The 27,846-nt window shown below is 53.5% G+C and overlaps 7 protein-coding genes across 7 annotated transcripts; 3 read left to right on the top strand and 4 right to left on the bottom strand.

Annotated features, from left to right (window-relative positions):
* Nucleotides 1-217: 217 nt before the first annotated feature.
* RHO25_009779 (uncharacterized protein) lies at nucleotides 218-1,501 on the bottom strand (the record flags this gene model as incomplete). The annotated part of the gene is made up of 1 exon (XM_023601306.2): nucleotides 218-1,501. The coding sequence occupies one exon, from the start codon at nucleotides 1,499-1,501 to the stop codon at nucleotides 218-220; it is 1,284 nt and encodes a 427-aa protein (XP_023453494.1).
* A 698-nt stretch (nucleotides 1,502-2,199) lies between these two features.
* RHO25_009778 (uncharacterized protein) lies at nucleotides 2,200-4,151 on the top strand (the record flags this gene model as incomplete). The annotated part of the gene is made up of 4 exons (XM_023601305.2): nucleotides 2,200-2,798; nucleotides 2,855-3,697; nucleotides 3,757-3,821; nucleotides 3,877-4,151. The coding sequence occupies 4 exons, from the start codon at nucleotides 2,200-2,202 to the stop codon at nucleotides 4,149-4,151; spliced, it is 1,782 nt and encodes a 593-aa protein (XP_023453495.1).
* A 177-nt stretch (nucleotides 4,152-4,328) lies between these two features.
* Nucleotides 4,329-6,087, bottom strand: RHO25_009777 (uncharacterized protein; the record flags this gene model as incomplete). Its single annotated transcript, XM_023601304.1, has 4 exons — nucleotides 4,329-4,916; nucleotides 4,975-5,241; nucleotides 5,318-5,822; nucleotides 5,888-6,087. The coding sequence occupies 4 exons, from the start codon at nucleotides 6,085-6,087 to the stop codon at nucleotides 4,329-4,331; spliced, it is 1,560 nt and encodes a 519-aa protein (XP_023453496.1).
* A 1,004-nt stretch (nucleotides 6,088-7,091) lies between these two features.
* Nucleotides 7,092-8,998, bottom strand: RHO25_009776 (uncharacterized protein; the record flags this gene model as incomplete). The annotated part of the gene is made up of 3 exons (XM_023601303.2): nucleotides 7,092-8,282; nucleotides 8,409-8,669; nucleotides 8,771-8,998. The coding sequence occupies 3 exons, from the start codon at nucleotides 8,996-8,998 to the stop codon at nucleotides 7,092-7,094; spliced, it is 1,680 nt and encodes a 559-aa protein (XP_023454049.1).
* A 1,138-nt stretch (nucleotides 8,999-10,136) lies between these two features.
* NUO51 (NADH-ubiquinone oxidoreductase 51 kDa subunit, mitochondrial precursor) lies at nucleotides 10,137-11,724 on the top strand (the record flags this gene model as incomplete). The annotated part of the gene is made up of 2 exons (XM_023601302.2): nucleotides 10,137-10,673; nucleotides 10,729-11,724. 2 exons carry the CDS (start codon nucleotides 10,137-10,139, stop codon nucleotides 11,722-11,724), a joined length of 1,533 nt encoding a protein of 510 aa, XP_023454048.1.
* Nucleotides 11,725-12,421: 697 nt separating this feature from the next.
* On the bottom strand, nucleotides 12,422-13,035 carry RHO25_009774 (mitochondrial 54S ribosomal protein bL12m; the record flags this gene model as incomplete). The annotated part of the gene is made up of 2 exons (XM_023601301.2): nucleotides 12,422-12,757; nucleotides 12,817-13,035. 2 exons carry the CDS (start codon nucleotides 13,033-13,035, stop codon nucleotides 12,422-12,424), a joined length of 555 nt encoding a protein of 184 aa, XP_023454057.1.
* Nucleotides 13,036-13,277: 242 nt separating this feature from the next.
* On the top strand, nucleotides 13,278-27,794 carry RHO25_009773 (uncharacterized protein; the record flags this gene model as incomplete). The annotated part of the gene is made up of 2 exons (XM_023601300.2): nucleotides 13,278-20,366; nucleotides 20,427-27,794. 2 exons carry the CDS (start codon nucleotides 13,278-13,280, stop codon nucleotides 27,792-27,794), a joined length of 14,457 nt encoding a protein of 4,818 aa, XP_023454056.1.
* Between the last annotated feature and the right edge of the window lie 52 nt (nucleotides 27,795-27,846).

The following is a 27,846-nucleotide window of genomic DNA, read 5'->3' as shown; positions in this document are numbered from 1 at the left end:
ACTTCGTTCCTGCACAAGACGCATGTTGCAACGCAATGATTGAGTGATATCCGAACCTCTCCTCTCGTTTGGTTTTACTCTGGGCAGACGGGTGGACTTTGGGTATCGCCATAGTGATAGATCCTTTTCGACGATTTCCGTCGGCCGAGGCCCGGAAAAAACTCCGCGCAGCATCGATGTTGGAGCTTGTGTCGGTACTCTTTATGCCAGCCATTCCTCAATCAACGTATGTCGGACCATCATCCTCTTCTTCTCTGGCAGCTGGCTCGGGCTTATGTCTAGCGGATGCCTGCGCTTGCTGCTGCTGTTGCTGCTGGTGGGCGCGAGCTCTGGCCGCCTCCTCTCTTTGCTTCCAAGCGGTTCGCACGGCGGTGTAGCTATCGATGAGGTCTTGCTCCGTTACAGCATCTTCTATACTCTGCAACACGCTCTCGACCACGGATATGTGATTGGCATGCTCTTTGTCATCTCGGAAACGTGGTGTCCCATCCTCGTCAATCTTCGGTCGCCAGTGACCCGTCTCTTTCTCTCGCCAGCATTCGATGATGCGGTGGTCAAATTGCTCGCCTTTGGCTTTCATGGCCTCCCACTCTTTCTCGGTGACATGTAGCGGAGCGAAGGTCTGGTAGTTGTTGTTCCCGCCGTGAAAGACCAAGAGCTCGATTTCGGGAATCTGATCAAAGTCCTCGTACTGCCCTTCGTCGTCTTCCTCCATTGGGAAGGCGCCGATTTGGAGCTTGAAGTCGATCGTGTTCTCGTGAGGCGGCTTCCACTTCAAGATGTGTTGATCGGTACCAGTGACATACGGAGTGTCCTTGCACGTGAAGATCAAGCCATCGTTGCCGTGGGGAAGCCTGGGCAAGATCTCCTTGAACATTTCGGGGGCGGCGTACGAGAAGCTCGGCTTCTTCGCGGTCAGCTGAAAAGGTTGTGCCTTGATGTCTTCGGGATAGTCCTTGGCAAAGAGCTTGTAGGCACTCAGCACGCCGTCCAAGATCTTGCCCACGCGGTTTCCAAAATCTCGATCGGTAATGCATTGCCCGCGGAGGACAAGAATGTCGAAGATGATGTAGGTGAGCTGCTTGTGGCCATTGGGAAAGCGTTGCTGCACAAGCTCGCCGTCGAGCAGGGTGTTGACGTGCCAGCTGTGCAAGTCGTAGCCTTTGGGCGGCTTGGGGAGGGGAATGTGCAGGTAGCCCGTTTCGACATAGTAGTAGTCGTTCTTGCGGTCGATGAGGAATTGCGCCTCCTGTGGTCGTCCATCGGGGCCGTGGGTCTGAGTGAGGAACAGCAGCAGGCGAACGCCGTCTGTCTTCTCGGCCAGAAAGTAGTCGGCGCGCTCCAGCTCTTTCAGATGGCGGCGCGCGAACGAGACCGGTTGCGCGCCTGGAAACTTGGTGTCCCTCCGACTCAGCAGATCGGCCACGGTGTCCCTGTGGAACTGCGCATCCTCCCGTGGCAGCTTGACGAGGTTCGGGACCTTGTCCAGCGAGATGGCCATGCTGGGCGAGCGTGCCTGAGTTGTCGTACAATCGGTCGTCGCGCATGCAGACTGGAGACGCGAACGGAGGCTTGGCAAGAGCGGCTCTTTCCGATCGGCGGCGCTAGTGGACAAGCGCCGATCGACCGAGATGCGGCTGAAGTTTGCAGACTTCGTCCGTTCGCATCCGCCGTACGTCATGCATTGTGCTGCGAACCCTCCTGTGCCTTCGCCCGCGGCGGAGATACAAGACAACCCTACCTCCGACGGCGATGAGGAGTCGTAATGCGAATTGCAGGGAAAGACGCGTGGGTGAACTCAAGAATGGCACAGGATGGCTTCCAGCACGACAACAGCTCTCCATCACGACCAGACGGACCTTGTCATCGAACACAAGAAGCACAAGCACATGTGCCGAGTCCCTTCCGGGTGTTCGGCCCACACTTCAATCAATCAAGCGCCAAAGCATGTCTTGGTGTGCTCTCTCTCCTACTGGCACTTGATCCAGCGCTAGAGCTGCTTTACACAATGTCGTCACCATATGCTCGAATTCTCCTAGAACGCGTGTGTTGAGATGGAGACGTCACACGCGGCACGCTCTTTATCCATTGTCCCCATTACTGTAAGTCTCGCTTGTTCGCGTCTTTCCTTGTCAACAATTTTGCTGGTCGAGTTTGCCGTCAGAGTTCCTCCGCACTGCTGGCCGAATATAGGCAGTCATGTCGGACCCATCTGGCCATGACGCGCCAACAACGACGTACTCACCACAGCCTGCTCGCCAAAAAATGATCCGGGACGAGAGTGGTATTCCCATCACCACAGACGATGGCACCGTGCAATGGGCGCGGCCATCTTCAGAAGCCCAACAACCTACATCAAACTGGGCCACCTCTCAATCAGAAGATAACAATCAGCAGCCCGCCACACTTCGCAAGATGCCAAGCGATGAGAATCTTCGACGACTATCCAGGGACAGTGAAAAGGAGAAAGACTCGGACCTGGAATCACCTATTGCACCACCTGCCGGTCAAGACGCCAATGTCGACGTCGAGAAGCAAGGTGGTCGACAAGACCACGGTCACGATAATGCAGATGAAGAGCGCGATCCGAACCTCGTTGACTGGGATGGTGATGACGATCCAGAAAACCCGATGAATTGGAACCCGGTTCGAAAATGGGCCATCGCGACGTCCATGGGCTCCATGACATTGGTCGTGACCTTTGCTTCCAGCGTCTTCAGCGCGGCCACGATGGTGACTGCCCAGCAGTTTGGCGTCAGCAGTGAAGTCATGATTCTGGGAGTTGCGCTGTTCGTGCTGTAAGTATCGATCGCCCAAGCTACTTCCATCGTTGACATCAACTAACATTGTGCAGCGGATTTGCCTTTGGCCCCATTGTCTGGGGTCCCTTCAGTGAACTCTATGGCCGAAAGGCACCCCTCTTCGTCGGCTATGCTATCTTCGCCATCTTCCAAATTCCGGTCGCAGTTGCAACAAATCTGCAGACCATTTTCATCTGTCGCTTCTTCGGCGGATTCTTTGCTTCTGCTCCCCTGGCCGTGGTTGGAGGCGCCCTGGCAGATTTCTTCGACCCCATCGACCGCGGTGTCGCTGCATGCCTCTTTTCCGCTGCCACTTTCATTGGTCCCACACTCGGACCGATCATGGGAGGTTTCATCACCATGTCATACCTAGGCTGGCGTTGGACACAGTGGATCACTATGATCATGGCAGCACTCTTCGGAACCATTGGCTTCTTCGTCATCCCCGAGACTTTTGCGCCTGTACTGTTGCAACGAAAAGCAAAGAAGTTGAAGTACAAGACGAAGAACTGGGCTCTGCGTGCTCCAGCTGACGAGAAGGAAGTCAACCTCAAAGAGATCGCCGACAAATACCTCCTCAAGCCTTTCAAGATGCTGGCACTTGAGCCAATTCTTATCCTGGTCACGCTGTACATGTCGCTGATTTACGGCATCATTTATGGTTTTTTTGAGGCGTTCCCGATAAGTTTCCAGGAGGAGCGCGGATGGAACCTGGGAGTTGGCTCTCTGCCATTCATCTCAGTGCTTATTGGTGTTGTATTCGGCTCGGCGATCATTGTCGGCATCACCAAAACTCGCACGAAACGCAAGATGGAGGAACATGGCGAGATCATTCCCGAGGAACGCCTCATTCCCATGATCATCGGAGGCCTGTTGTTGCCAATTGGACTGTTCTGGTAAGTCCTTAGTATAAACGAAACATCGTGAGAATTGACGCTAACTCATGCCACCTCAGGTTTGGATGGACCTCAAATCCAAACATTACACCTTGGCCTGAAATCATCGCCGCTATTCCTATCGGTAAGTTCGGCTCAACATATATTCAAGGAGCCCGATCACTGACAATCCATGACAGGCGCCGGTATAATGATGATTTTCTTGCAAGGCTTGAATTACATCATCGACGTTTACAAGATGAATGCGAACTCCGCCATCGCTGCGAACACCTTCTTCCGTTCGTGGGTTGGTGCGGCATTCCCCATGTTCGCAACCCCCATGTTTCACAACCTTACAGTACCATGGGCGATGAGCTTGTTGGGCTTCTTGTGTGTTGCGCTGGCTCCAGTGCCGGTATTGTACTACATCTATGGTGCGAGGATTAGGAAGTTGAGCAAGTATACCCCGGATTGAAGAGACGAAAAAAGAATAAGAGTGTAGGATAGACGTACGTTCAGCGACGAGACAAGATGGATCACAGGACAAGAATAATGCACATGCATGAACGTAACAACTTGTATAGAGTACGATTGATGAATAGATGTAAAGCAATTGGTGTATCATCGTAAAAACTGAACCTCAAAAGTCTCATTAGACCCTAAATCTCCACCTCAAATCCTCATCACCTTGCCACTCCCCTGTGAGAACTTCTGCGCCTTCTCTGGCGGCAATCTCATCTCTCTCCCTGTTGATCTTATTCAACAGCCACCACAACGTCGACACAACCACAAGGTTACCGACCAAATATGTAAGAGCCACACTATGTCCCACAACATACTTTGGCGCATCCGCCCCTCTATACAGCTGCGTGCCAATCACGGCACCCAAATTACCAATCGTAATCTGCAACCCGTTCGCCGCAGCACGTTTCGTCTGACCCGAAACATTCATCGCCGGCCACGATAGACCCAACGCGACAGAAGGATAAATTCCAGCAGCGGCGAGGAACACTCCGACGTAGGATTGAGCGGGACGGGTTGTAGGGGAGGGGTTGGAGAGGAGGAGAATGTAGCCTAGGATGGCGGTGGAGGTGGAGAAGAGGATGAAGGGGGCGCGGAGTTTGTAGCGTTCGGAGACGAAGGCGTAGCCGACTGTGAGGATAGCGGCCAGGGCGTAGGGAGGGACGGTGAGGAGTTGAGCTTCCCAGGAGGCGTAGCCGAGGGCGGCGATGATGGAGGGCTGTGAAGGCATATCATGTTAGTGGGCACTTCCGGAGAATTGGGCGTGGAAAGCTTACCAAGAAGAGGGATAGAGTGTAGAGTGGGAGGGATAGAGTGTGGAAGACTCCGTTGTACAGCCAGACTTTCGGATCCTTGAACGCGGAACCCACGTTCGCCCAGGTGAAGCCTTCGTGTTGAGTCGCGTCACTGTCGTTCTTCAAGCGGGCATTGATAAATGCTCGCTCTCCTTCTGTAACGAATTTTGCTTTGTTTGGCCAGTCTGCAACAAACCAGTAGGCTGCTACAGCCACGACACAAGTCAACAAGCCTTCGAGGATGAAGATCTGCATCGTACGTCAGCCTCATATGAAATCTCCAAAATCGTGTCGATCGTATTGTTGATGATAGGGAGTATCTTACCCATCTCCACCCATTATACCCTCCAACACCTCGCATATGTCCAATACCATACGCCAAAATACCACCAAACGCACCCGCCAAACTCGCCATGGCAAAGAACAGCGCAATGCGGAATTGTCTCTCCGATCTCTTGTACCACATACTCAAATAAAACACCACACCAGGGAACAGCGCTCCCTCAGCAACTCCAAGGAAGAACCTCACAATCAAGAATCCCGCGACTCCATTCTGTCTCTGCACCACACCTTGCAATGTCGCGACAATTCCGAATGCGAGTGTTGTGCTAGGAAGCCAAATCTTAGGTCCAATGCGTTTGAGAATGACGTTCCAGATGACTTCGAGAAGAATGTACCCGACGAAGAACATTGTAAGGCCGGTAAGGTATTGATTTGCTGTAATGCCGAGGTCAACTAAGAGGCCTTCGAGACGGGCATTGGCGACGTTGGCGCGGTCGAGGAAGGAGAGGAGGTAGAGGATGCAGACGGCGGGGAGGAGGTGGACGTCTCTGTGACAGAAGGTTAGAGAACTGTGCCAGTGATGAGAGGTATACAACGACGGGTTGTGGTTTACAATTTTCGAACGAGGCTCTTCTCGTTAATGTTGTATGCTGCTGCGATTTCTTCTTCATTGCGAACTTCGCCTGGAGGAGGAGAGCTCGTTTGCGACTTCTCTGCATCGTGGTCGAGGATTTCTTTGTCTGCTGCTGTAGGAGGATCGTATTTGTCTTGTTGTGCTGTAGCTCCAGTAGAGCTAAAGTGTCCAAGGACCATGGTCCCTACAACTTTGCCTTCGCACAGAAGGAATAATCAACAGTGAGATGGACGGCCACAGCCTTATCAGATGTTCACAACAAAAAGTACCAAAGGGCATGGATATAAAAGCGATTACTTATTTATGGCGGGAACGGGATGACGGTCTTCGGCATCGTTCGTTTCAAACGGCAGACATCGCGTGCTTTCCCACGCGCAGCTGTCGCGTCTCGGCAACTGCTGGGTTTGGCGTCGCTCACTGGTCAGCATCATGATGGGCTTGATGTCGTGATTGAGGATCTGCAAACCTGGAGACGAGCCCGGTAAGGTCGAAAGGCGGAAATCCGAATCCGAAAAGTGGAGGATCGGACCGCTTCTTGTTCGTTCTTACTCTTAGGTCTTGTTTTCAGTTGTTGCTTGCACACGTGGATGCTTGGATGGACGATCCTGGTCTTCTGGGACAGGTGGACTGGTTCTTCAATGTGTGAGAAGCTCGTCTTGCATTGAGAACAATGTTCATCTGGTATTTGCTACGAGATGTTCTGGATTGCAAGGCCAAATCGTGCAACCGACGACCCGGAGCACGACATTGCGATCCTTGCAATCTTGTTCATCCTGTGCATCACAAATGGTTTTCCGGTAGTGCTCAAAGTCGGTACTAGCACCGTATATGGGGCGTCTCCGCACGTGGGTGCGATCGCCCTCGATTCTGTTGCTAGCTAAACTACCCTTTTTGGTAAAGCATGTATGTGTAGCGATCGTGAACTTTTTGTTGACAACTCTGATTACACTCTGCTCTCGCCTGATGAGTCCAGGGAGCGGACAGTGCCGTGAATGTCGAGTGTCGTGTAAGAAGAGAGTGGTAATGCAAGGGAGAACAGAGGCCACGAATGTCGTGCTCTGAATACTCCAACTGATCTCGCTCGGTATGCCGCTGTCCACCCTTTTGGCTCATGCCGTGGTGCATGTGTTGAACAGGGAGACGTGGGCATTGTCGATGCTGAAACCGCTTGGTGAGAGCGCTTCTACTGCTGCAGCAGTTTCCGCAATTCCGCTTCCTTTCTGTCGACGCTTAGCTCCAGCAAAGTGTTCTTACGCTTGAGCTCGACGATTTCCTGCCCGCTAGCCTCCTGATCCTCGCGTAAGTCGGCGAGCTCTTGCCCCTTGTCTTCAGCAATTCGCTCCCATTTGCCAGCTTTGTGCTCGGCTGCTTGGAGCTGCTGCTTCAGCAGAGCGTTTCCTTTCTCAAGTTGACCAACCTTGACCTTCGCAGTCGACAAGGACTTGGCCATGGCTTGGACATCATCCTGGTTTTGGATGCCGCGAACCACCTGCGCGGTCATGCGATTTTCGAGGTCACGGCGCTCAATGTAGGACAGTTCGCGAGGCACATCGATTGGCATCTCTTCAACCTGTGGCACTGATGGAGAGGAGCTCCGGGTGGCCGATGCACCGCGGATGGCGGCAGCAGGCTTCACTGGCGGACTGTTGCTTGAACGAGCAACAGCGGAGTCGTCCCTGTCTCCAGCTCCTGTCCCCTGCACGGCTTCACGCGCCCGGAGAGCAGCTCGGAGATCCTCAACGCTTGCCTCACGAAGGGCCTTTTGAGCGTCTTTACGTACAGCCTCGCGTGCGATCTGGGCCATGTCTCCGATCAATCGCTTTTCTACAAAGATTGGGTTCTCGGTGCCTCTGGTCTTCTGATGCGGCTTTGGCAGTGGCGGCAATTTGTGATGCTTCTCAACAGGCTTTGCAAATGACGGTGCTCCGAACTTCACCAGCATGTCCTTTGGAGTGTACTGATTGTGCCCGTGAGCACGGCGGTTTGGCTCCGCGTCGAGAATGTCGTCGTACTTGCGCTTTGGCTGCACGACTTCTGGCTCTGGAGGCTTTGCTACCTCGACTGGAATACGATAGTGCACCGGCTTCCATTCAGAATCGCCGCTGAAGTAGTAGACATCTTGTCCCTTGCCGCCATGCTGAGCGAAGTGGTATTTTGCGCTTCCCTCTGCTTTCTCATCCTTGACGGCAGGGCGCCCGATGTGGCGACGATGGCGACGAATATTGCATGGCTGACCGAAGTCGTGCTGCCAGAACTTGCAGATCTTGGCCTTGGGAATATCCGATGCCAGCACCTGCTGGGCAGCCCGGTCATCAAGGTACACGAATTTGGGTGGTACATTGCCGTCCCTCCAGCTGATCCTGCCTATGTCGCTCTGTAAATTGTCAGTACTCGAGTTCCAGCGTATACGCTGGGCCTGTATTATTGCTACTCGAGTGACCACCGCAGGTGCAACAGAACCAGAGAGGATCGCGAGGAACAGGACTTGATGCAAGCTTACCTGAAAGATGCGCCAACGCTGCTCGACTGGTACCTTGGGTGTCCGGCCATACCAATCTGTAAATTCGTCCCCGTCTTTGTCGCCCGGCTTCCAGATCTCGTACAGGTCACCGCCGATACGCATGTGCTTACGAGAAGCTGTGGTTGGATCAAGCAAACTGGAACCGTTCATCGATTCATCGGACTCCACGCTGGGAATGGCACCCGTAGATGGTGGGGCATTGGCGGCATCGATCGTGTCATCGGCGCTCATGGCTTGTACCTTTGTCAGTTGCGTCAGCGATTTACCGCGGAAGAAACGAACATGGTGCCGCGAGCGGCAAAGGACGATGATTAAAAGAGCAAAGGACTTAGAACACTTACCTCCGCCCAAGCGTCGACTTCATCGCTATGGGGAGAAGCCTCAGCAGCCTGAGCCAGGTGTCCTGGCAAGTCCTCCGTGGCCGGGACTTGATGCTCCTGGGCGAAAGCGCCAGAAGCCGGCGGCTGCTCGAGTCTCTTCTTCTTTCGTGGCTTCTGTCCTTGCGAGCCTCGCATAGTGGCCTTTGCGTCTGGCTGCACCGTAGTGATCACGAACTGATTGAAGTCCATGGCGAATGTGCAAAGCGTCGACCTCTGACTCGAGTGTGGGAGAGGTGTGTTTGGAACAGGTTGGCAAAGGATGACTCAAGTCTGGGTTTGGTGAATAGCTCTTGGGCTTGGCTTGGATCGCGGCTGAATGGAGAAGGGGTCGGAAGAGTCTGCGGTGTTGAGCTGAAGTTGTGCCTTCTCTTTGCTAAAGCTGACAGTGCTGCTCGACTGCGGTGATGTCGCAAGGCTGGAACTCCTGGAATTAGAAGAAAGCTGAAGCCTAAGGTGGTTGCGGCCAAATGGTAATCAGGAGGTCGCTTCACATGCCAACGTGCAGCAGCAGATGCAAGTTCGGCCTCACTTTTCCAGGGCGTTGCCGGCAGTCAATAGAGACTTTTCAGAGTGCTCAGCGGTCGAGTCTGATGCTTGTTGCTGGAGGGATCGTGGCATTTCGCATTACGGTGAATGGCTGGGTTGCTCGACATGTGACCCAGATCTCTCTACAACGCCATTTCCCGCTCATGGATCACGCCTCTGCACGTTACTGCAGCTACTTGGGTGAATAGAGAAGGCGCTGAGCCTGGCAGCCTCACCAGAGGGAGCATGTTCAGCCCCAACTCGCCTACAAAATGCCCGTTATGTCCTTTCAATCACGACGTGTAAAGGTACTACCAAGTTGCTTCCAGATTCAGATCTTGAATTTTTAGGACTCTGGTCCTTTCCAGCTCCAGAACATTATTGTCGTGACTCGTGGGATGCCATATTGAGATGGTTCACTTCGGCCGAAATGGAAACATTGCAATCGATGTCATCACGTGCCATCCTCGAGACAAGCACAATGACACACGGCTGTTACAGCTCGACAAGCTAGCATTGTGAAGGGTTCAGCAGCGGAGAGATGGAAGAGGTGTGGAAGTCTCGCTGCAAGATAGACTTTCTGTGAGAAGAGGAGCGAGATCTCGCAGAAGTGGAGACCAGCGGGTGCTTCCTGCCAATGACAATGTTGCTGACTGCTGGCCAATGTGTGCTAACTTGATTTGCCCGCATCATTGACATTGCCACCACCTCAGACGTTCAATCGCAGGCAATCCATCGTCCTGCGTCCAGGCGACGAAGCCTCGCTCACCCTTCGAATACATCGCCGACGACGACACCCACGATGCTGAGCACTCCAGCGAGCAAGGCCGCCCTGCGCGCCGGCGCGACGACCTCTCTCCCGAAGGTCGCAGCTCGCACCCTCTCGACCACCACTCCCGCTCAGGCCGTGGCACAGGATGGCCAACAGAAGCGAGGAATGGCTACAGTGCAGGATGCACCGCCGGTGCACCGACACGGCGGCTTGAAGGATCAAGACCGTATCTTCACCAACTTGTACGGACACCACGGGGCAGATCTAAAGAGCGCCATGAAGTATGGAGACTGGTACAAGACGAAGGAGATCTTGCTCAAGGGTCACGACTGGATCATATCAGAGATTAAGGCTTCTGGCCTGCGCGGGCGAGGAGGTGCAGGCTTTCCATCGGGCATGAAGTGGAGCTTCATGAACCCGAAGGGCTGGGACGAGGACACCAAGCCCCGATATCTCGTCGTCAACGCCGATGAGGGAGAGCCGGGGACGTGCAAGGACCGTGAGATCATGCGAAAGGATCCTCACAAACTCATTGAGGGATGTTTGGTCGCTGGCCGTGCCATGAACGTAAGTAATATCGTGCGCGAGAGTTCTTGAGGTCGCGCTAATGGAGCAAACTCAGTGCACAGCAGCGTACATTTACATCCGCGGCGAGTTCTACCACGAAGCTACCGTGTTGCAACGAGCTATCCAGGAAGCTTACCAAGCTGGTTTCCTCGGCGAGAACGCATGCGGATCCGGCTTCAACTTTGACGTATTTTTGCACCGTGGCATGGGTGCTTATGTCTGCGGCGAGGAAACGTCTTTGATCGAATCACTCGAGGGCAAGCCGGGAAAGCCACGTCTGAAGCCTCCGTTCCCAGCTGCTGTCGGTCTCTTCGGTTGTCCTTCCACTGTTGCCAACGTCGAAACTGTTGCCGTCGCACCCACGATTTGCCGACGAGGTGCTAGCTGGTTCAACTCCTTCGGACGCGAGCGAAACTCAGGCACCAAGCTTTTCTGCATCTCCGGCCACGTCAACAATCCTTGCACTGTTGAGGAAGAAATGTCCATTCCACTTCGGGAGCTGATCGATAAGCACTGCGGCGGTGTACGTGGTGGCTGGGATAACTTGAAGGCCGTCATCCCTGGTGGTTCATCGACACCGATTCTGCCTCGCAAGATCTGTGACGACCAGCTGATGGACTTCGACGCACTCAAGGATTCGCAGTCTGGTCTTGGTACCGCTGCAGTCATTGTCATGGACCAGAGCACAGACGTTGTTCGCGCCATCTCGCGTCTTTCCAAGTTCTACCACCATGAATCGTGCGGTCAATGCACACCTTGCCGTGAGGGCAGCAAATGGACAGAGCAAATCATGCACCGCTTCGAAAAGGGCCAGGCACGATCACGTGAGATTGATATGATGCAGGAGCTCACAAAGCAAGTTGAAGGCCACACCATTTGTGCGCTGGGCGAGGCTTTCGCTTGGCCGATCCAAGGTCTCATCCGACATTTCAGACCCGAGTTGGAGGCGCGGATAGCAGATCATGCTAAGAAGAGTGGTGGCGAGGCCCTTGCTGGCGGCTGGCAGCATGATGCAGTGAAGAAGGGCATGCTCATTGCACCAGGCCAATAGAGGAATTAAGGCGGAATTGAAGTTGATCGAAATTTGTCCTGTGTATGAACCAGCGCCGAGGAGTTCTGTATCTGCATATGTACATATTCCCTTGCGTTATGTGGCGTGTTAGAAGCAGCAAGACAGAGTACTTTTGAATGTTCACACTGCTGTCACAGCTGATTCCAGCACGCGTATATTGGCAGGAACTAAATCACCATTCTGCATGTCGACGCCCTCGCTGCACACGAGTAGAGCGCGTCACTCGTATTTGTCTGAGGCCTAAAAGCAGAGATCCAGAACCTGTCATAGAGGCTTCGGTAAGTTTCAACAGAACTGCATGCTTGGACAACGTCGAGAGGAGTATGTGCCGCGGTGAAATGTCTATACACCTCCTGTTTCCTTCGCAGTCCGCGCATCGCTTCGCCCTTTCCTCTACTGTGGCGCTGTTTGTTGGTGGTGTGAGGCTGGTCTGCGGTACTTGTGCTTCTCTGAAGACGAAGCAATTGCGCTCATTCGATTTCAAGCAGTAGTCATGTGGCTGATAGAGCGGCGCTCCCAGTCTAGTGCTCAGCTCTGGCGCCCAGGTACGCTCGTATACTGTACAATGATATCTTCCTGTATGTCCGCAACCCAGCTCATGCAGAACAGCGCCTTTTCCGATGCTTTTGAGCCCATCATACATCGCAAGTATTGCCACAAAGTCGTCCAAGTCCCTCTACTCCATCTTCACCACACCACCCAGCGCCTTCAGTGTCTCGATAATCTTCTCAGCCTCCTCCTTTGGCACACCCTCCTTCATCATCTTTGGCGCACTCTCCACGAACTTCTTTGAATCTACCAAGCTCAAGCCGAGCATTGCCTTGACCTCCTTGATGATCTTTGGCTTCGCGGCCGCGTCGAATGATTCCAGCTTCAAATTGAACAATGTCTTCTCTTCCTTCGCGGGAGCAGCCTCTTCGGGCTCCTCTGCTGCTGCCGCGGCAGGAGCTCCGCCTGCAGGTCCAGCAGCAGCAAAGCCACCAATTGGCATGTCAGGGATATTTAATCGTGACTAAAGAACAGATCATTAGTACAGGAACAAGCCTTGCTTGGTGGCGGCCATTGTCCTACCTTCAGCGTCGATACAAGGTCTGCCGTCTCAAGAAGCGTCAATTGGCTAATCTGGTCTACGATGCTGGCAATCTTTGCGTTCTCGGGAGCAGCAGCGGATTCCGTTGACTGCCATCTCCTTTGCTGTGTCCGTTGTGGGATTGTGCTGGCTGCGAATCGGGACGAAGATCGGATACATTGGCGGCAGGCGCGCGCGGCGTAGGAAGGAGCGAGCGACATATCGGCGAAGATGATGTGGGCGTCGATGGGGGATGTCAATACCGTGTGCTCGTGTGTCTCGTCGTCCACCAAATCGAACGTCCAATGCGGCGTTCTCGGGGGTGCACGCGGCACTTGCCGCCACCGCCAACCTGATCGACTTCGAAGTCTGCACTTTTTTCTGCTCGACGACATAACACACTGGCTCTGCCAGATTTTCCCTCCACTTCGCTCACGCATCGCGTGACGTTGTTCGCACTGCAATGGAGTGCGCCTGGGACACCGAGTTGCTGCGCCAGGGCGGCCAGCTCCCAGAAGGGTTGCTGCAGATTATTCAGAACGGCAGCAACGAGCAATATCTTGAAGCTCTCACGAAAAGTGCACTGGACGCTCGATACACGTACATCCTGTTGATCCACTGCGAAAATCTGCTTGCACACATTTGCGCGTCCCTACGGACCCACGGATCTTTGGCGTCCTCGATTGCCACATTAGGACGAATAATACCTTATGCACCTTTCCTCTCCTCTCTGGCCACTCACATGTTGGAACAGGAACGCTATTCACTGGGCCAAAAAGATGCCGACAACGAGGATTTGCTGTATTTGCTTGGCCTGTTTCGCCTGGTCAAGTACGACCGCCGAATATTTGGCAGATTCGTCCCACGTACAGAGCTGGCGAGATTACTGCAACGAAGCAGTCCAGCAGTCACGTATCTCATCATCAGAATACTACAGATCCAATTGAAAGGCGCAGATCATTGGTTTGAGACCACTCTCAAGCAGTATTTAGGCGAAGACCGGCCTGGTGCTCCCCTTGACGGCCCTTGGGACGACAGAATCATCGACTATCGGTTCCTGACCCTCTGGGAGCAAGAATGCAGTGACGCGGTGTTCACTGCTATCTCTGAGGCTCAGAGAGCGAAGGTATCAGCGCCGTCCTCGAACATCCGACGCATCCCAGCGGAGTGTTTTCACTCGTCCACGACACTTGTTGGAGGCGTGCTATTGCCCACGTTGGCCAACGGGCACTCTGATCGAGGGTCCAGCGAGTTGGTTCATACCTTGACTACGTCAGACAACGTATCATGTATCGCACACGCCCTTAAGAGACCCGAACCTCTTCTGCTTACTGGCCTTGCTGGCTCTGGAAAGAGTTTACTAATACGACATGTTGCCAAGACCCTCGGCAAGCTTGGTCAAATGATCACTTTGCATCTCAATGAACAGAGTGATGCCAAAATCCTACTTGGCCTTCATACCACCGGCGATGTGCCTGGAACATTCACTTGGAAGCCTGGAGTTCTGACCACGGCCGTGCAAGAAGGCAGATGGGTTGTCATCGAGGACTTAGACAAGGCTCCGAATGAAGTCTTGGGTACCCTACTTCCACTCATCGAAAAGAGGGAGCTCTTGATCCCTAATCGCAAAGAGACGATATATGCTGCCGAGGGTTTCCGCATCGTCGCTACTGTTCGTAGTTTCCGCAATCATCGTGGGGAAGAAAGCAAGCCACTTTCACATATGGTGGGAGCACGACACTGGCGGAAGCTCTCTATCAAGATGCCTGAGCCTTCAGAGCTGGCAGATGTTGTCAGCAGCCTCTATTCCGGTCTTGACAAGCTCGTCCCACAGTTCATGGCAGTTTATGGGCGGCTCAATGCGGCAAGTCAACAGTCGATCCTTGTGGGCCAGAGCAAGACAGGTGTTGCTCGCATTATTGGACCTCGAGATCTGCTGAAGTGGTGCAAACGAGTTGCGACCAGCCGACATGGTCGATCCTCGTTCACAAGCAAAGATATCGATGATTCTTTTCTTGAAGCCGTGGATTCATTCTTGGGCGCACTACCAGACGACGAGGTACGAACGATGCTGGCTTCTCACATCGCAGAAGAGCTTTACATCGATCCTCAACGTAGAGACCACCTTTTGCGTGACCGGGAGCCTGAATACAAAGCTGCCAAAGAAAGCGTACGAGCAGGACGTCATGCGATCTCACGGAGCAAGCAGAAGAAGATTGTCGAAAGCTCGTTTTCAACCAATCCACATACCTGTCGCACACTTGAGAGTGTTTTGGCAGCTGTAGTGAACAGAGAGCCGCTATTACTGGTCGGTGAAACGGGGGTTGGGAAAACCACAGCTGTTCAGCATCTCGCCACTCAGTTGGGCAAGAAGCTGGTACCTTTCAACTTGTCCCAGCAGACTGAAGCTGGTGACTTGCTCGGTGGCTTCAAGCCCGTCAATCCTCGTGCTTTGATGGTCCCTCTGAAGGACGAATTCGACGAGCTTTTCAGCGACAGTTTCCCGTCAGCAAAGAACGAAAAATTCATTGCCCTCCTGAAGAAGTCGATGGACAAGAACAACTGGACCGGCGTGTGTAAGCTCTTTCGTACTGCGATAGGAATGGTCAACCAAGAGCGGGCCGCTACGCCACCGAGAGACGAGGGTGAAGCTCCAGCCAAGAAACGCAAGACAGGGAGCAAAAGGGCCATCGACTTTGCCAAATGGGACGTCTTCTTCCTCAGACTAGAAGCGATGGAGCAGCGACTGAGCTCGGGCGATAAAGCCGTAGCATTTACGTTCATTGAAGGCAACATTGTCAAGGCTGTTCGGAATGGAGACTGGGTGCTCTTAGATGAGATCAACTTGGCGTCTTCCGACACGCTCGAATCGATTGTCGATCTGCTGGACCCGAATCCATTCTTGCTGCTCACAGAGTCTGGTAATATCGAGCGCATCGAAGCGCATCCAGACTTCCGCGTTTTCGCTGCGATGAACCCTGCGACAGACGTCGGGAAGAAGGACCTTCCGCCAGGAGTTCGGTCACGCTTCACCGAGCTCTATGTTGAAAGTCCGGATAAGGATGCAAAGTCGCTGGAGAGCATCGTGCGTACATGGCTGGGCGCTGCAGCAACTTCAGATGTTGCAGTGGCAAGCCACGTGCGGGAGCTCTACCAAAGGATTATCCTGCTGTCTCAAGACAACAAGCTTGTTGATGGTGCTGGCCAGAAGCCACATTTCTCATTGCGCACATTGACGAGAACTCTCAGCTATGCAAAGCGAATCTCACAGATGTGTAGTTTGAGGCGTGCCTTATACGAAGGATTCCAGATGAGTTTTCTTACGTTTCTGGACGCAGAATCCATATCCTTGGTGCAACCTCTGATTGAGGATTGTCTTTTCAGGAAGGCTAAGATCAATGTCAAGGCAGAGCTGCAGCGGACACTGCGCAAGCCAGAAGACGGACATGCGTATGTACAGGGCCATCCCGGTAGCAAGCACTGGATTCGCAGAGGTGCAGGCGAGCTGCAAGACCAACCACAGTACATCATTACGGATTTCGTTCGCCGAAATCTGGAGAATCTTGTTCGAGCTTCCTCTACTCGGCAGTTCCCTGTACTGATACAGGGACCTACATCGGCCGGCAAAACAAGTATGATCGAATATCTTGCACAACGCACCGGGCACAAATTCACACGTATCAACAATCACGAACATACCGACTTGCAAGAGTATCTTGGTACCTACGTTTCCGGGACAGATGGCACTCTGCAATTTCAGGAAGGCATGCTCGTCAAAGCCCTTCGCGAAGGCCATTGGATTGTGCTGGATGAACTGAACCTGGCGCCTACCGACGTGCTTGAAGCTCTGAATCGGCTGCTGGATGACAACCGCGAATTGTTAGTGCCTGAAACCCAGGAAACAATCCGGCCACATCCAGATTTCATGCTCTTTGCCACTCAAAACCCCGCAGGACTGTATGGTGGTCGGAAAACGCTCTCGAGGGCGTTCCGAAATCGATTCCTGGAACTGCATTTCGATGACATTCCGATCAGTGAGCTTCAAGAAATCCTTCAGCGACGAACTCAGCAGCCACCCTCGCGATGTGCTCGCATCGTGAACGTCTATCGAGAACTTTCGGTCATGCGGCAAGAGAGCAGATTGTTCGAACAGAAGAGCTTTGCGACCTTGCGTGATCTCTTTCGCTGGGCCATGCGACCGAATGACACGATTGAACAACTAGCAGTCAACGGCTACATGTTGCTCTGCGAGCGTGTGCGTAAGCCCGAGGAGCGCGATGCTCTTAAGACCGTCATCGAGAAAGCCATGAGCGAGAAGGGACCAAAGGTCAGTATCGATGACGACACGCTGTATGCTCAGAACGCGCCCGAGATTTTCCAGCACGTTCAATCTGGCGCCGACCATGGGGTAGTCTGGACCAAGGCCATGCGAAGGCTTTATGTGCTGGTATCGCGGGCTATTGCGAACAATGAGCCCGTTCTGCTTGTTGGCGAGACCGGCTGTGGCAAGACCACGGTGTGCCAGATGCTCGCTGATGCCATGGCTAAAGTGCTCCATACGGTCAACGCCCACCAGAACACAGAAACCGGCGATCTCATCGGATCGCAGCGACCTGTTCGCAACCGTGGTGCCGTTGAATCCACGCTCAGGCAACATTTGATTGCTTCGCCAATGCTTCAGACATCCGAGGACGCGGCGTCTAGGTCAACGGACGAGCTCCTTATCGACTATGATCGCGTCGTGAAGTCTTTGCCAAAAGACGAACGGATAAGTTGGCAACATAACCCTACCCACCTGGAAATCCAACTCTGTCGTACACGCTACAACGCACTGTTCGAGTGGGCCGACGGCACTCTCGTTAAAGCGATGCGCCAGGGTCAGTTCTTCCTGCTGGACGAAATTTCCTTGGCCGACGACTCAGTGCTCGAACGCATCAATAGTGTTCTAGAGCCATCCCGAACAATACTGCTTGCCGAGAAGGGTAGTCTTGATGCCTCAATCACGGCCGCGCCGGGATTCCAATTCTTTGCCACGATGAACCCTGGTGGCGACTACGGAAAGCGTGAGCTCTCGCCAGCTCTCAGGAATCGCTTCACGGAGATCTGGGCGCCCGCCATGTCTGACTTAGACGATGTGCTCCAGATAGTGCAGGCGAAGCTTGTGGCTATCGCTCGGCCACATGCTCATGCTATGATTCACTTCGCCAGCTGGTTCAAGAAGAGATTCGATACATCAGCTAGCTCCGCAGTGTCCATTCGGGATACATTGGCTTGGACACAGTTTGTCAATTCGTTCCAGCACGCTGGGGCGCTTCCAGCTATAACACACGGAGCTGCCATGGTCTACATCGACACTCTTGGAGCAAATCCAGCAGGTCTCATGAGCACGACGTCGTTGAGTCTGAACGAGGAACGCCAGGCCTGCTTTGCCGAACTTGGTCGCCTTTTGGGTACCGATGCTCTTGCGTCTTACAAAGGAACCTTCGAAGTTCTCCATGGCCCGACAACATTCAGTATTGGCCCATTCCAGATCGAGCGTTCGTCAAATGTTGTCGAGGGCGAGGTGGCATTCACATTCGATCCGCCTACCACACGATCTAATGCAATGCGAATACTCAGAGCATTGCAATTGTCCAAGCCAGTACTACTCGAGGGGTCTCCCGGTGTCGGCAAGACGGCACTCGTAACGGCAATCGCAGCCGCGACCGGGACACCGCTGACAAGAATCAATTTATCGGACCAGACCGACCTGATCGATCTGTTCGGCGCCGATGCTCCGGTTGAAGATGGCTTCGGATGGCGAGATGCGCCCTTCTTGCGTGCCATGAAGAGTGGCGAGTGGGTTCTGCTTGACGAAATGAATCTCGCTTCACAATCAGTCTTGGAGGGCCTGAATGCTTGTCTCGATCATCGAGGAGAAGTCTTCGTACCTGAACTTGGCCTGTCTTTTGCTCGACACCCTCGCTTCCGGCTGTTCGCTGCCCAGAACCCCCATCACCAAGGCGGAGGTCGCAAAGGGTTACCTGCTTCGTTCGTGAATCGATTTACTGTCGTCTACGCCGACACATTCAAAGCCGAGGATCTTCTGATGATCTGTCAACGCTCGTTCTCTGAGCTCGATATCGACTACGTCAAGAAGTCAATCGCTTTCGTGACGCGTCTCAATGAAGAGGTCGCTGATCGAAGGACCTTCGGCGCCCTTGGCAGTCCATGGGAATTCAATCTGCGCGACATCACTCGATGGTTCGCACTTGCTGCATCCCATGACGGTCTTCTCAGAGCTGGTACAGCTCGAGACTTTGTTGAGATGCTGTTCATGCAACGCTTCAGGACGCCATTGGACAAGACGTGCGTGCGCGAGCTTTTCTGTTCGATCTTCGAGGGCGCACAGCACCCAACCGATCTTTTCTACAATACCTCCACGCAAACATTGCAGATCGGCCTCGCCCTTTTGCCTCGAGATACTGTGGTGGCTAACGTATTCAATGGGTGTTCCAGCCTCAAAGCCTCATCGCAGCATTTACGAGCTCTGCAGTCCATCATGCTATGTGTGCATAAGAGATGGCCTGTCATCCTCGCAGGTGGGTCTGGCGTTGGCAAAACGACATTACTGGAGGGACTTGCATCCTGTGTTGGCGCTGATATTGTGACGCTCGGAATGAGCGCTGAGACTGACGCACTCGATCTCATCGGAGGCTACGAGCAGCATGACCCTCACAGACGTCGAACACTCGCACTTTCCCGACTTCGGGCCCAACATGAGCTTCTCGGCAAAGCAGCGCTCGCACAGGGGCTTGTGGCTGACTACGCTGCACTTGAGCAGGCTTTCCTGGAAGTTGAACAGAAGGCAGACGATGCTTCGGTCTCTCGTTTGTTGAAGCTGCTGCCGGAACAGATCGCCTTGCGACTATCTTCTGTGCTCGATGAGCTCAAACTCGGCCAAGAAGCAATTGACAAGGCACGGTTCGAATGGATTGAAGGCCCTCTCATCGAGGCTATTCAAGAAGGTAAATGGGTGGTACTTGACAATGCTAACTTGTGCAGCCCATCTGTTCTAGACAGACTCAATGGTCTCATGGAGCCCAGTGGAGTCTTGATCGTGAACGAGCATAGTGCTCCCGATGGCTCCGCACAGATCATCAAACCTCATCCTGGATTCCGGATTTTCCTGACAGTCGACCCAAAGCTCGGAGAACTGTCGCGCGCCATGCGCAACCGCGCTGTAGAGATCTTCCTCGCAGATCTCCGGCCAGACACGGTTGTCCCAACCACTATGTTGCATCCTGAGTCGTCGATGACCAGGTTCAGTGCCATGAGAAAGATTACTGCCTCGGGAGCAGATGGCTTCACAGAAGGATTGGCTCGCGACCATCGCGGTCTGGCTGACGAGCAGCTTATGCATCGCTTCGAACGTGACACAACTCGCACTGACCCGAGCTGCAACGCAGCCGAGACAACACCATCGTCGCTAGGAGATCAAGTCAACGTCCAAGACCTATACCATGGAGTGACAAACGCATTGCAGGCGCCTGCTGACTATGCTCGTGTACAGGTCAGTAGCCCAGTGTCTCCCAAAGTAAGTATTCTAGCTGACGGTAAGTGTTCTTTACAGACTGTACATCCTCTCAACAACCAACCCCTTATTCAACAATCTCAGCAAGTCTACACGGCTGCTGTTTCACTCGCAACACGTTATGACATCAATGTTCAGCTCACCGCAGTTACGGCAGCATTGAATCACTCCAAGGCTGATCGCAAACTGGTTGATCGTCTCTCTCGTTTCTGGCAAAGCGCCAGGCAGCAGACACATTTCAGCAATGCCAAGACAAAAGTCAATCTGCTGGATGTATGTGGCAAGCTACTGCTCCCGCTGCAAGAATGGTCGCAGCAGAGTCATGATCTGCCTGCGCATGATCTGCACGCGGTAAAGAGCGAACTATTGAGCTTGGTCGCCTTCTGCTGGACTCTCTTGCGTGGACTGGGCTCGCCAATGATGGACGTCCCGACGTTGACCGCGATCTCGATGGTCGGACAATCTATCTGCCGCCAATTACAGTCGCTCCCTGATCTTGAGGGGACAATTGCTCGATTCCAGAGCGGTCTGGACGATCTGGGGTTGGTCCCCAATGCGCAGGCTCGACACGCGTTCATTGCAATGTGGCAGCAATTCCGGCCAGCGATGCCCAAGACAATGGAAACCTTGCAAGCGCTGCTGTCCTTTGAAGATGTGATGGCAAAGTTCGACGAAGTCACCTTGAGCTTTCGCGTGCCAGTGAAACACATTGCAGAGCTGCGTGTCCAGTTCCGACGAGCTCTCGACGTCAGCCATTCGGCTGATGATCTACGCAGTCTGGCGGACAAAGCCACCCGAACATTGCCTGCTGCTGCACTGGATGATGAATTGGTCGACAATGCTGTGACTGCGAAGCCCCACTTTGCAGCCAGCTTCGAATCCCTCTACCAGAGACTGGTCATTGCAAGCGAGGAATATGCTTCAGATCCCATGGGAATGGCCAATCTAGAAGTTCTGGCGATGAGGAAGACAGCAAGAGGACTGGCTGGAGGCGTCGGCGCGACACCGTCACAGCTCGCCCTGAATCACATACGTTCGATTTCATCAAGCACGAGCGCGGACGACTCTAGTGATTTCCAGAGCTTTGCAAGCCTGAAAATCATTCTTGGCGATCTTGCTACCACGAAAGAGGTCAGCCTGCAGGCTTTGGGCTTGTTGGAATCCGAGACTGGAATCCTTGGTCACGCTGCTACCACTAGAGCGCGGCTTTTGGAAGACGAGGCCGTGAGACATCTGAACACCAAGCTACGCATCTTGGTAAAGTCTGTTGCACAAGCGCTGGCTCAGCAGAGCGAACTGGGCTTTCTCAGAGACCACGCAATCAGAATGTTACGCGATGAAGACATGCAAGACGCTGCGGTTCAAGCGGTCGCTTGTTGTAGTGACGAACGCGCTGCAGCGGTCTGCCGGCGGCTCAGCGAAGTGAAGAGGTATCTTACGACGACCTCCGAACAGGCGGCTGAAATGCAAGCAAACGCTGCTTACGCGTGGGCGTTACTTGCAAGCGCCTGCCTCGATATATGCTTACCGGAGCACACCTTCGACCCAGTGCAAGAATCGCAAGTGTCAAACACTGTCTTCCAACACACCAAAGATAACTTGCAGGCTCAACTCAAGGCGTTGCGGTCCTACAGGCAGGCATGGGTCGGAGAGCCAGACTCGTTACGCGCACGAATCTTAGAAGAGCAAATTGCAGCACTCGGTGAGGGACCAGCAGTGGTAGAGGTATGTCGACCTGAGGTCTCTCAGCTTTCACAGCTCCAGGGTGATCTCAAGGCTTTATCGCGCCTCATCTTTCCTCTGCGACAGGACACAAACCCACAGAATTTGAACGACGCTGCGTGGAACAATCTGACTGTCATTCGCGACAGACTAGATGCACAATACCGAGCATACGCGGATCTCACGGCACCTGTGCTGGGATTCGTCGACTGCTTATTCGTGGCCCGCCGACTGTTACCGTCACCCACCCATCAGGCTCAGGTGCAGAGCTCCCTCGCGAGAATCGTTCCGTTCTTAAACGCAGGTATCGACGACTGGACCAACGAGGCTTTGTTCGTCCACGCGCAAGGTCCCTGTCGGTCTAAGGAAGAGCAACTTCTGTGGCTCTCTGTCACAGCAGCGAGATGCTCGATCGTGCCAATTGACAAGACTTCCCAAGAGTTCCGTACGACGCTTAACAATACTCTGCGCTTGTTTTACGAAGCCTGGGCCAAGGAGCTCGATCACGACCAACGTATAGCTGCCCGCAATTCGAGTCTGTATCAGTTTCGTGGTACCGATGATGAGTCCGAGGAAGCAATCGCAGCCGATCTTCAGGCGCTGTTCCCAGCTTATGATGGAGGCATCCAGGAAACAAAGCAGACACCTAGTGTGAATGCTCAAGCCTTGGCTCCGATTATCCAGGCAATTCATCGAACTATCCACACTGGGAAGGGCATAAGTCAAGAGATACTGCTCGATCTACTGCATAAAGCAGCCGAAGTGCCTGCACTACGGGACAGTCCGAGTGTCGCAGCCATCATCAGCGCTTTACACAGATTGTCTACAGAGCTGTCGGCACCCAAAGTGAGCAAGAACATCTACACCGACCCTGATGTGGGACAAGCGAAACGACTTGCTTCACTGCTCGAAAAGATTCAGAAGCGCTTTGAGCACATCCACAACGCTTGGCCCGATCATGCAACGCCAATCGAAGCACTTCGAGCTTGTAACACAATCCTTGCGGTTCACTACTCAGAACCATTGGCACGCTTCCTACCATACATCGAGAAACTGCACGTCATCGTCAATGAATGGCAGAAAGTTGCTAGCTCCGAGTACTCTGTTTCCAGCCTGTTGGAGGAGATCACTAGCCTGGTGGTCAGCTGGCGGCAACTTGAGTTGTCAACATGGGCAGGACTCTTTGATCACGAAGACAAGGCTTGTGAGAAGAATGCTTCATCATGGTGGTACGTTGCGTACGAGACGATCATCATCGCAGCGGAAAGCGAAGCGCAGTCTGGCGCGGCGCTCCAGAGCTTCTCCCGACAACTGCTCGAGACTCTCGCCTCATTCCTTCAACATTGTGGCCTGGGCGAGTTTGCCACCCGCTTGTCAATGTTGACGTATTTCGCAGCGGATCTGCGGGTTAGGGCCATGGACAACGCCTCACTCAATCCTGTTCATGCCGCATTGACAAGCCTCATCCAATTCTATTCGCACTTCACTGCAACCGTCTCAAGCCACCTAGCTAGTAAGCGGAGCGAGCTTGAAAAGCAAATCAAGGAAGTGGTGCAGCTTGCTAGTTGGAAAGACCGCAACATCGAGGCCTTGAAGAGAAGCGCGAAGAACTCGCACAATCGACTCCTGCGCAGCGTTAAGAAGTATCGCATGCTGCTCGCTGAGCCAGTAGCCCCGCTCCTGCAGTCGGAATTCCCAGCCATGGAACGACAGCTGGACCCAGAATCTGAGCAACTCGCAAACGTGGTTGCTGCCTTAGAGTCCACACCTGTACGTCTTGAGGCCTGGCTTGGCCGGCCTCGAGAATTGAACGATCTTGCATCGGTAGCCTCTCGGATTACTTCTCGAGCGGAGATGGTCAAGCATGCACTGAAGGTGACAAAGCGTCTCGATAGGTTTCTGCAAGAAACCAACGATGAAGCAGCGGAACTTCGCAAAGCAACACCGAGTGTTGCTACGGAGAAGAACAAGAGCGTTGTTCAACAGCTGAAAACGCGCAAGCGCCGTCTGCTCGCTGACGTTTTCCGCGAGGTTCAGGCTATGGGGTTCCAAAGAAATATGGCTGAAGACGTCCTCGCACAACAGCAGTCATTACAAGGTGTGCTGTCGAGGTCAATGCCACTGCAATCGATCAGACCAACAGCAAGTGCTGCTCTTGCGGATTATGAGCACCACCGCTTCGCTCATCTTATGCCTACCGTCCGCGAGAGTACGATCAAGCACAATGAAGACCTTACACCTGCGGAGATTGCTAGAGGCAAGACTCTTCTGGAGAGTATGCTGCATGTCACCATCCAGCAGCGAATCAGCATCAGCAACGGCCTCGGCGACCTCGAAGCTTTCACGAGCGCGATGCGGCTGCTTCGTGAAGTAGCAGAGGTAGACAACGTCCATTCCGAGAGTGGAATCGCTTCCGACATTGGGCTATGCCGTGCCAACATCCTCGGTCTGCTTGGTATTGCACAAACAGCATTTCGAATTGTGCACATGCAATCACAACTGGCGAGCATAGACTACTCCGAGGTTGCAACGCAGTTAGCAACGAACATCGAAGGGCTGCAAGGTCTGCAGAAACAAATCTCCACTCACGCCGCCCTACCTGCTGGCATTAGTACGCGTGTCCTCCGGAACCTCGCACAGCAGTTCAATGCGATATCTGCTCAACTTCGCACTCATATCCAGAATGCCATCGCGCGACACCAAGAGCTTCATCCTGTGTTGAAGCATGTCGCAAGATGGACCGCGACGGAAACCACAAAGCCGCTCACAGATAGTGCAAAACCCATCAGTACCGATGACTGGGTTCAGATGCTAGTCGGACTCATTAGCGATATACAAGCGCCATTGACTGCGAACGGTGTTGGTGTGAACGGCTCGACCCAGAAGTCCTGGCTCCTTGATGAGCAGCAGCATCTGCAGTCTTTTGTTCACACTCTGAAATTAGATGTTGCCCGGTCCAAGTTAGAGAATCTGATCAGCTTGCTACCATCGCTGCATTCAGACACGGGAGACCAGTTTGCGGCCGAACAGGATCTGGTTCAGATCGCATTGGTTTGTACCAATGTACTGCCTGTGCTGGACGCTTACGCCAACAGTGCTAGCAATGCGCTGCTTGATTTTGCGAAGCTTCACGCCACCACAAGCAGAGTGGCATTCCATCTGGCGACATCCTTCGTGCAGCTTGCAAGACAAGGATTCTGTACGCCAACAGATAAGGCACAAGGCGAGGAGCAGCAGTCCGGTCAGGTTGAAAGCGGCACTGGTCTTGGCGATGGCGAGGGTGGCGAAGACATTAGTAAGGATGTCGGCGCAGATGAGGATCTGTCTGAGTTGGCCCAGGAAGCCAAGTCGAAAGAGAAAGACGATGACATTGAAGCTGAAAAGGACGCCGTCGACATGGCAGACGAAGACTTGCAGGGTGATTTCGACGAAGGGAATGGTTCCGAGGAGGATGACCAACAAGATGACAAGGAAGGCGGTGAGGACGCTGAACTTGATGAGGAAACCGGCAAGATCGGCGAGAACGACGACGCCGTGGATGAGAAAACGTGGGATGATGGGAAGAAGGCAGAGGAGGCGGACAAGGAAGCGGACAAAGGCAAAGGAACTCGCAATGACGATCAAGCCGCTGCAGAGAATGCTGAAGCCGACGACGCCCAGGACGATGAACCAATGGAGCAGGAAGCAGAAGCTGGCGCCGAAATGGATGCTGAAGCCGGGCAAAACGAGCCTGATCAGGCCGATCCGCACATGCAAGATGAGCAGAATCTCGACCTTCCGGAGGACCTACAAATGGATGGAGACCGTGACGAGATGAGTGACATAGAGGCGGAGGATGACATCCCTGACGATATGGATGACGCTGGGTACACTGAAGAGGAAGCAACGACAAAGCAGGACCCAGCTGATCTTGATGCCGAAATGGGTGAGGATGATGGTGCCGAGGAGGCCGAGCAGACAGGTGAAGCCACCGCTGCCGAAGATGATGACCCAGGCCAGGAGAAAGAAGAAGGCGACGATGCGAACTCTGACACAGCCATGCTTGACAATGAAGATACGCAAGAGAAGCCCGACGATGGCCTAACTTCCGCCGACGCGGGCCAAGGCCAAGAGGAGGACGTAGATGATGCGAAGAATTCGGGAGCAGTATCCAGTGCTGAGCAGCAAGAAGATGACCACGATGCCAATGAGCCAAGCGAGCAGACGGGTGCAACTGAGGGAACCCAGAGGACTCAGACAAATGAGGCTTCTGGCCAAGCAGAAACCGGCGATGAGCAACAGCAATCGCTCCCATTCAAACAACTGGGTGATGTGCTGAAGCAGTGGTACAATCAAAATCGAAATATTGAGACTGCGCAGGAACCTGAAGAGTCTCAGAAGGCTGCAGAAGAAGAGGTCGACATGAGCGACCCACGATTCGAGCACGTTCCGGAGAATGTCGATTCTGACATGCAGGCTCTCGGAGCTGCCAGTGCTGAACAATCAAAGGCACTTGATGACCAGAACGCAATCGATGTCAACGAGCAAACCCTCGATGATGCTCCACTGCCCGAAGAGCAGGCAGAGTTGCCGGAAGAGGACGAAGCGCAACAAGAAGCCGAAGGCTCAGCAGCGAAGGGCGAGAACAAGGATGGCGGATCGAAGCAAAATCAGACCATGGTTGGCAAGCCCAAAGACTTGGACACTGCAATGGATGGTTACGCCGATATCGACGAACCAGATGACATTGAAAATGTTGATGAGCAGCTGGACCAGACACATCTGTCGCAAGAGAACCCAGAATTGAAGTCAATCGACGACGCCCGCAAAGAGTGGACAGATCACGAGAACAGAACCCGCAACATGGCAATCGTGCTCACCGAGCATCTTCGCCTGATTCTCCAGCCAACACAGGCCACCAAAATGCGCGGCGACTTCCGAACTGGCAAGCGGCTCAACATCAAGAAAATCATTCCCTACATTGCTTCTTCATACAAGCGTGATAAGATCTGGATGCGTCGATCAGTGCCAAGCAAGCGCACCTACCAGATCATGCTGGCAATCGATGACTCGCAGTCGATGAATGAAGACGAGAGAAAGGGCCTGGCTTTTGACACACTCGCTCTGATCGCCAAGAGCATGGCCATGCTTGAAGTTGGAGAGTTGTCTGTGCTGGGCTTCGGCGAGACAGCTACGGTCGCTCACGCCTTCGACATGCCTTTCACGTCTGATGCTGGTGCAGAAGTCGTCAGACAATTAACCTTCTCGCAGACCAAAACGGATATCAAGCGACTCCTCGAAAAGTCGATTGAACTGTTCCGAGCTGCACGACTGAAAGCGACCGGATCATCTAGCAACCTCTGGCAACTGCAGCTGATCATTTCCGACGGACTGTGCGATGATCATCCGTCAATCCGGCAGCTTGTACGTCAAGCTCATGAAGAGCAGATCATGGTCGTCTTCATCGTCGTCGATGCTGCAGCTCAAGAGACTACGGCTGCGGGTTCGAAGCAGAGTATACTGGATATCAATCGGGTGGAATTCGGCATGGACGCGAATGGCGAAACTCAGGTGAACATGGTCAAGTACCTGGACACATTTCCGTTCCGCTACTACCTCATTGTGCGGGATGTGCTCGAGCTGCCCAATGTCCTGGCTGGCGCTCTACGGCAGTGGTTCGCAGAAGTTGTGGGGAGTGACGGATAGCGTCGCCAAACCTCTGCTTTTACATAAAAAGTCACTATCCTAGCTATTTGTG

The sequence above is a fragment of the Cercospora beticola genome, chromosome 6 (genome assembly GCF_033473495.1).
Source record: "Cercospora beticola chromosome 6, complete sequence".
In the NCBI taxonomy this organism is placed as follows: domain Eukaryota; kingdom Fungi; phylum Ascomycota; class Dothideomycetes; order Mycosphaerellales; family Mycosphaerellaceae; genus Cercospora; species Cercospora beticola.
This window is presented reverse-complemented; position numbering and strand designations above follow the sequence as displayed.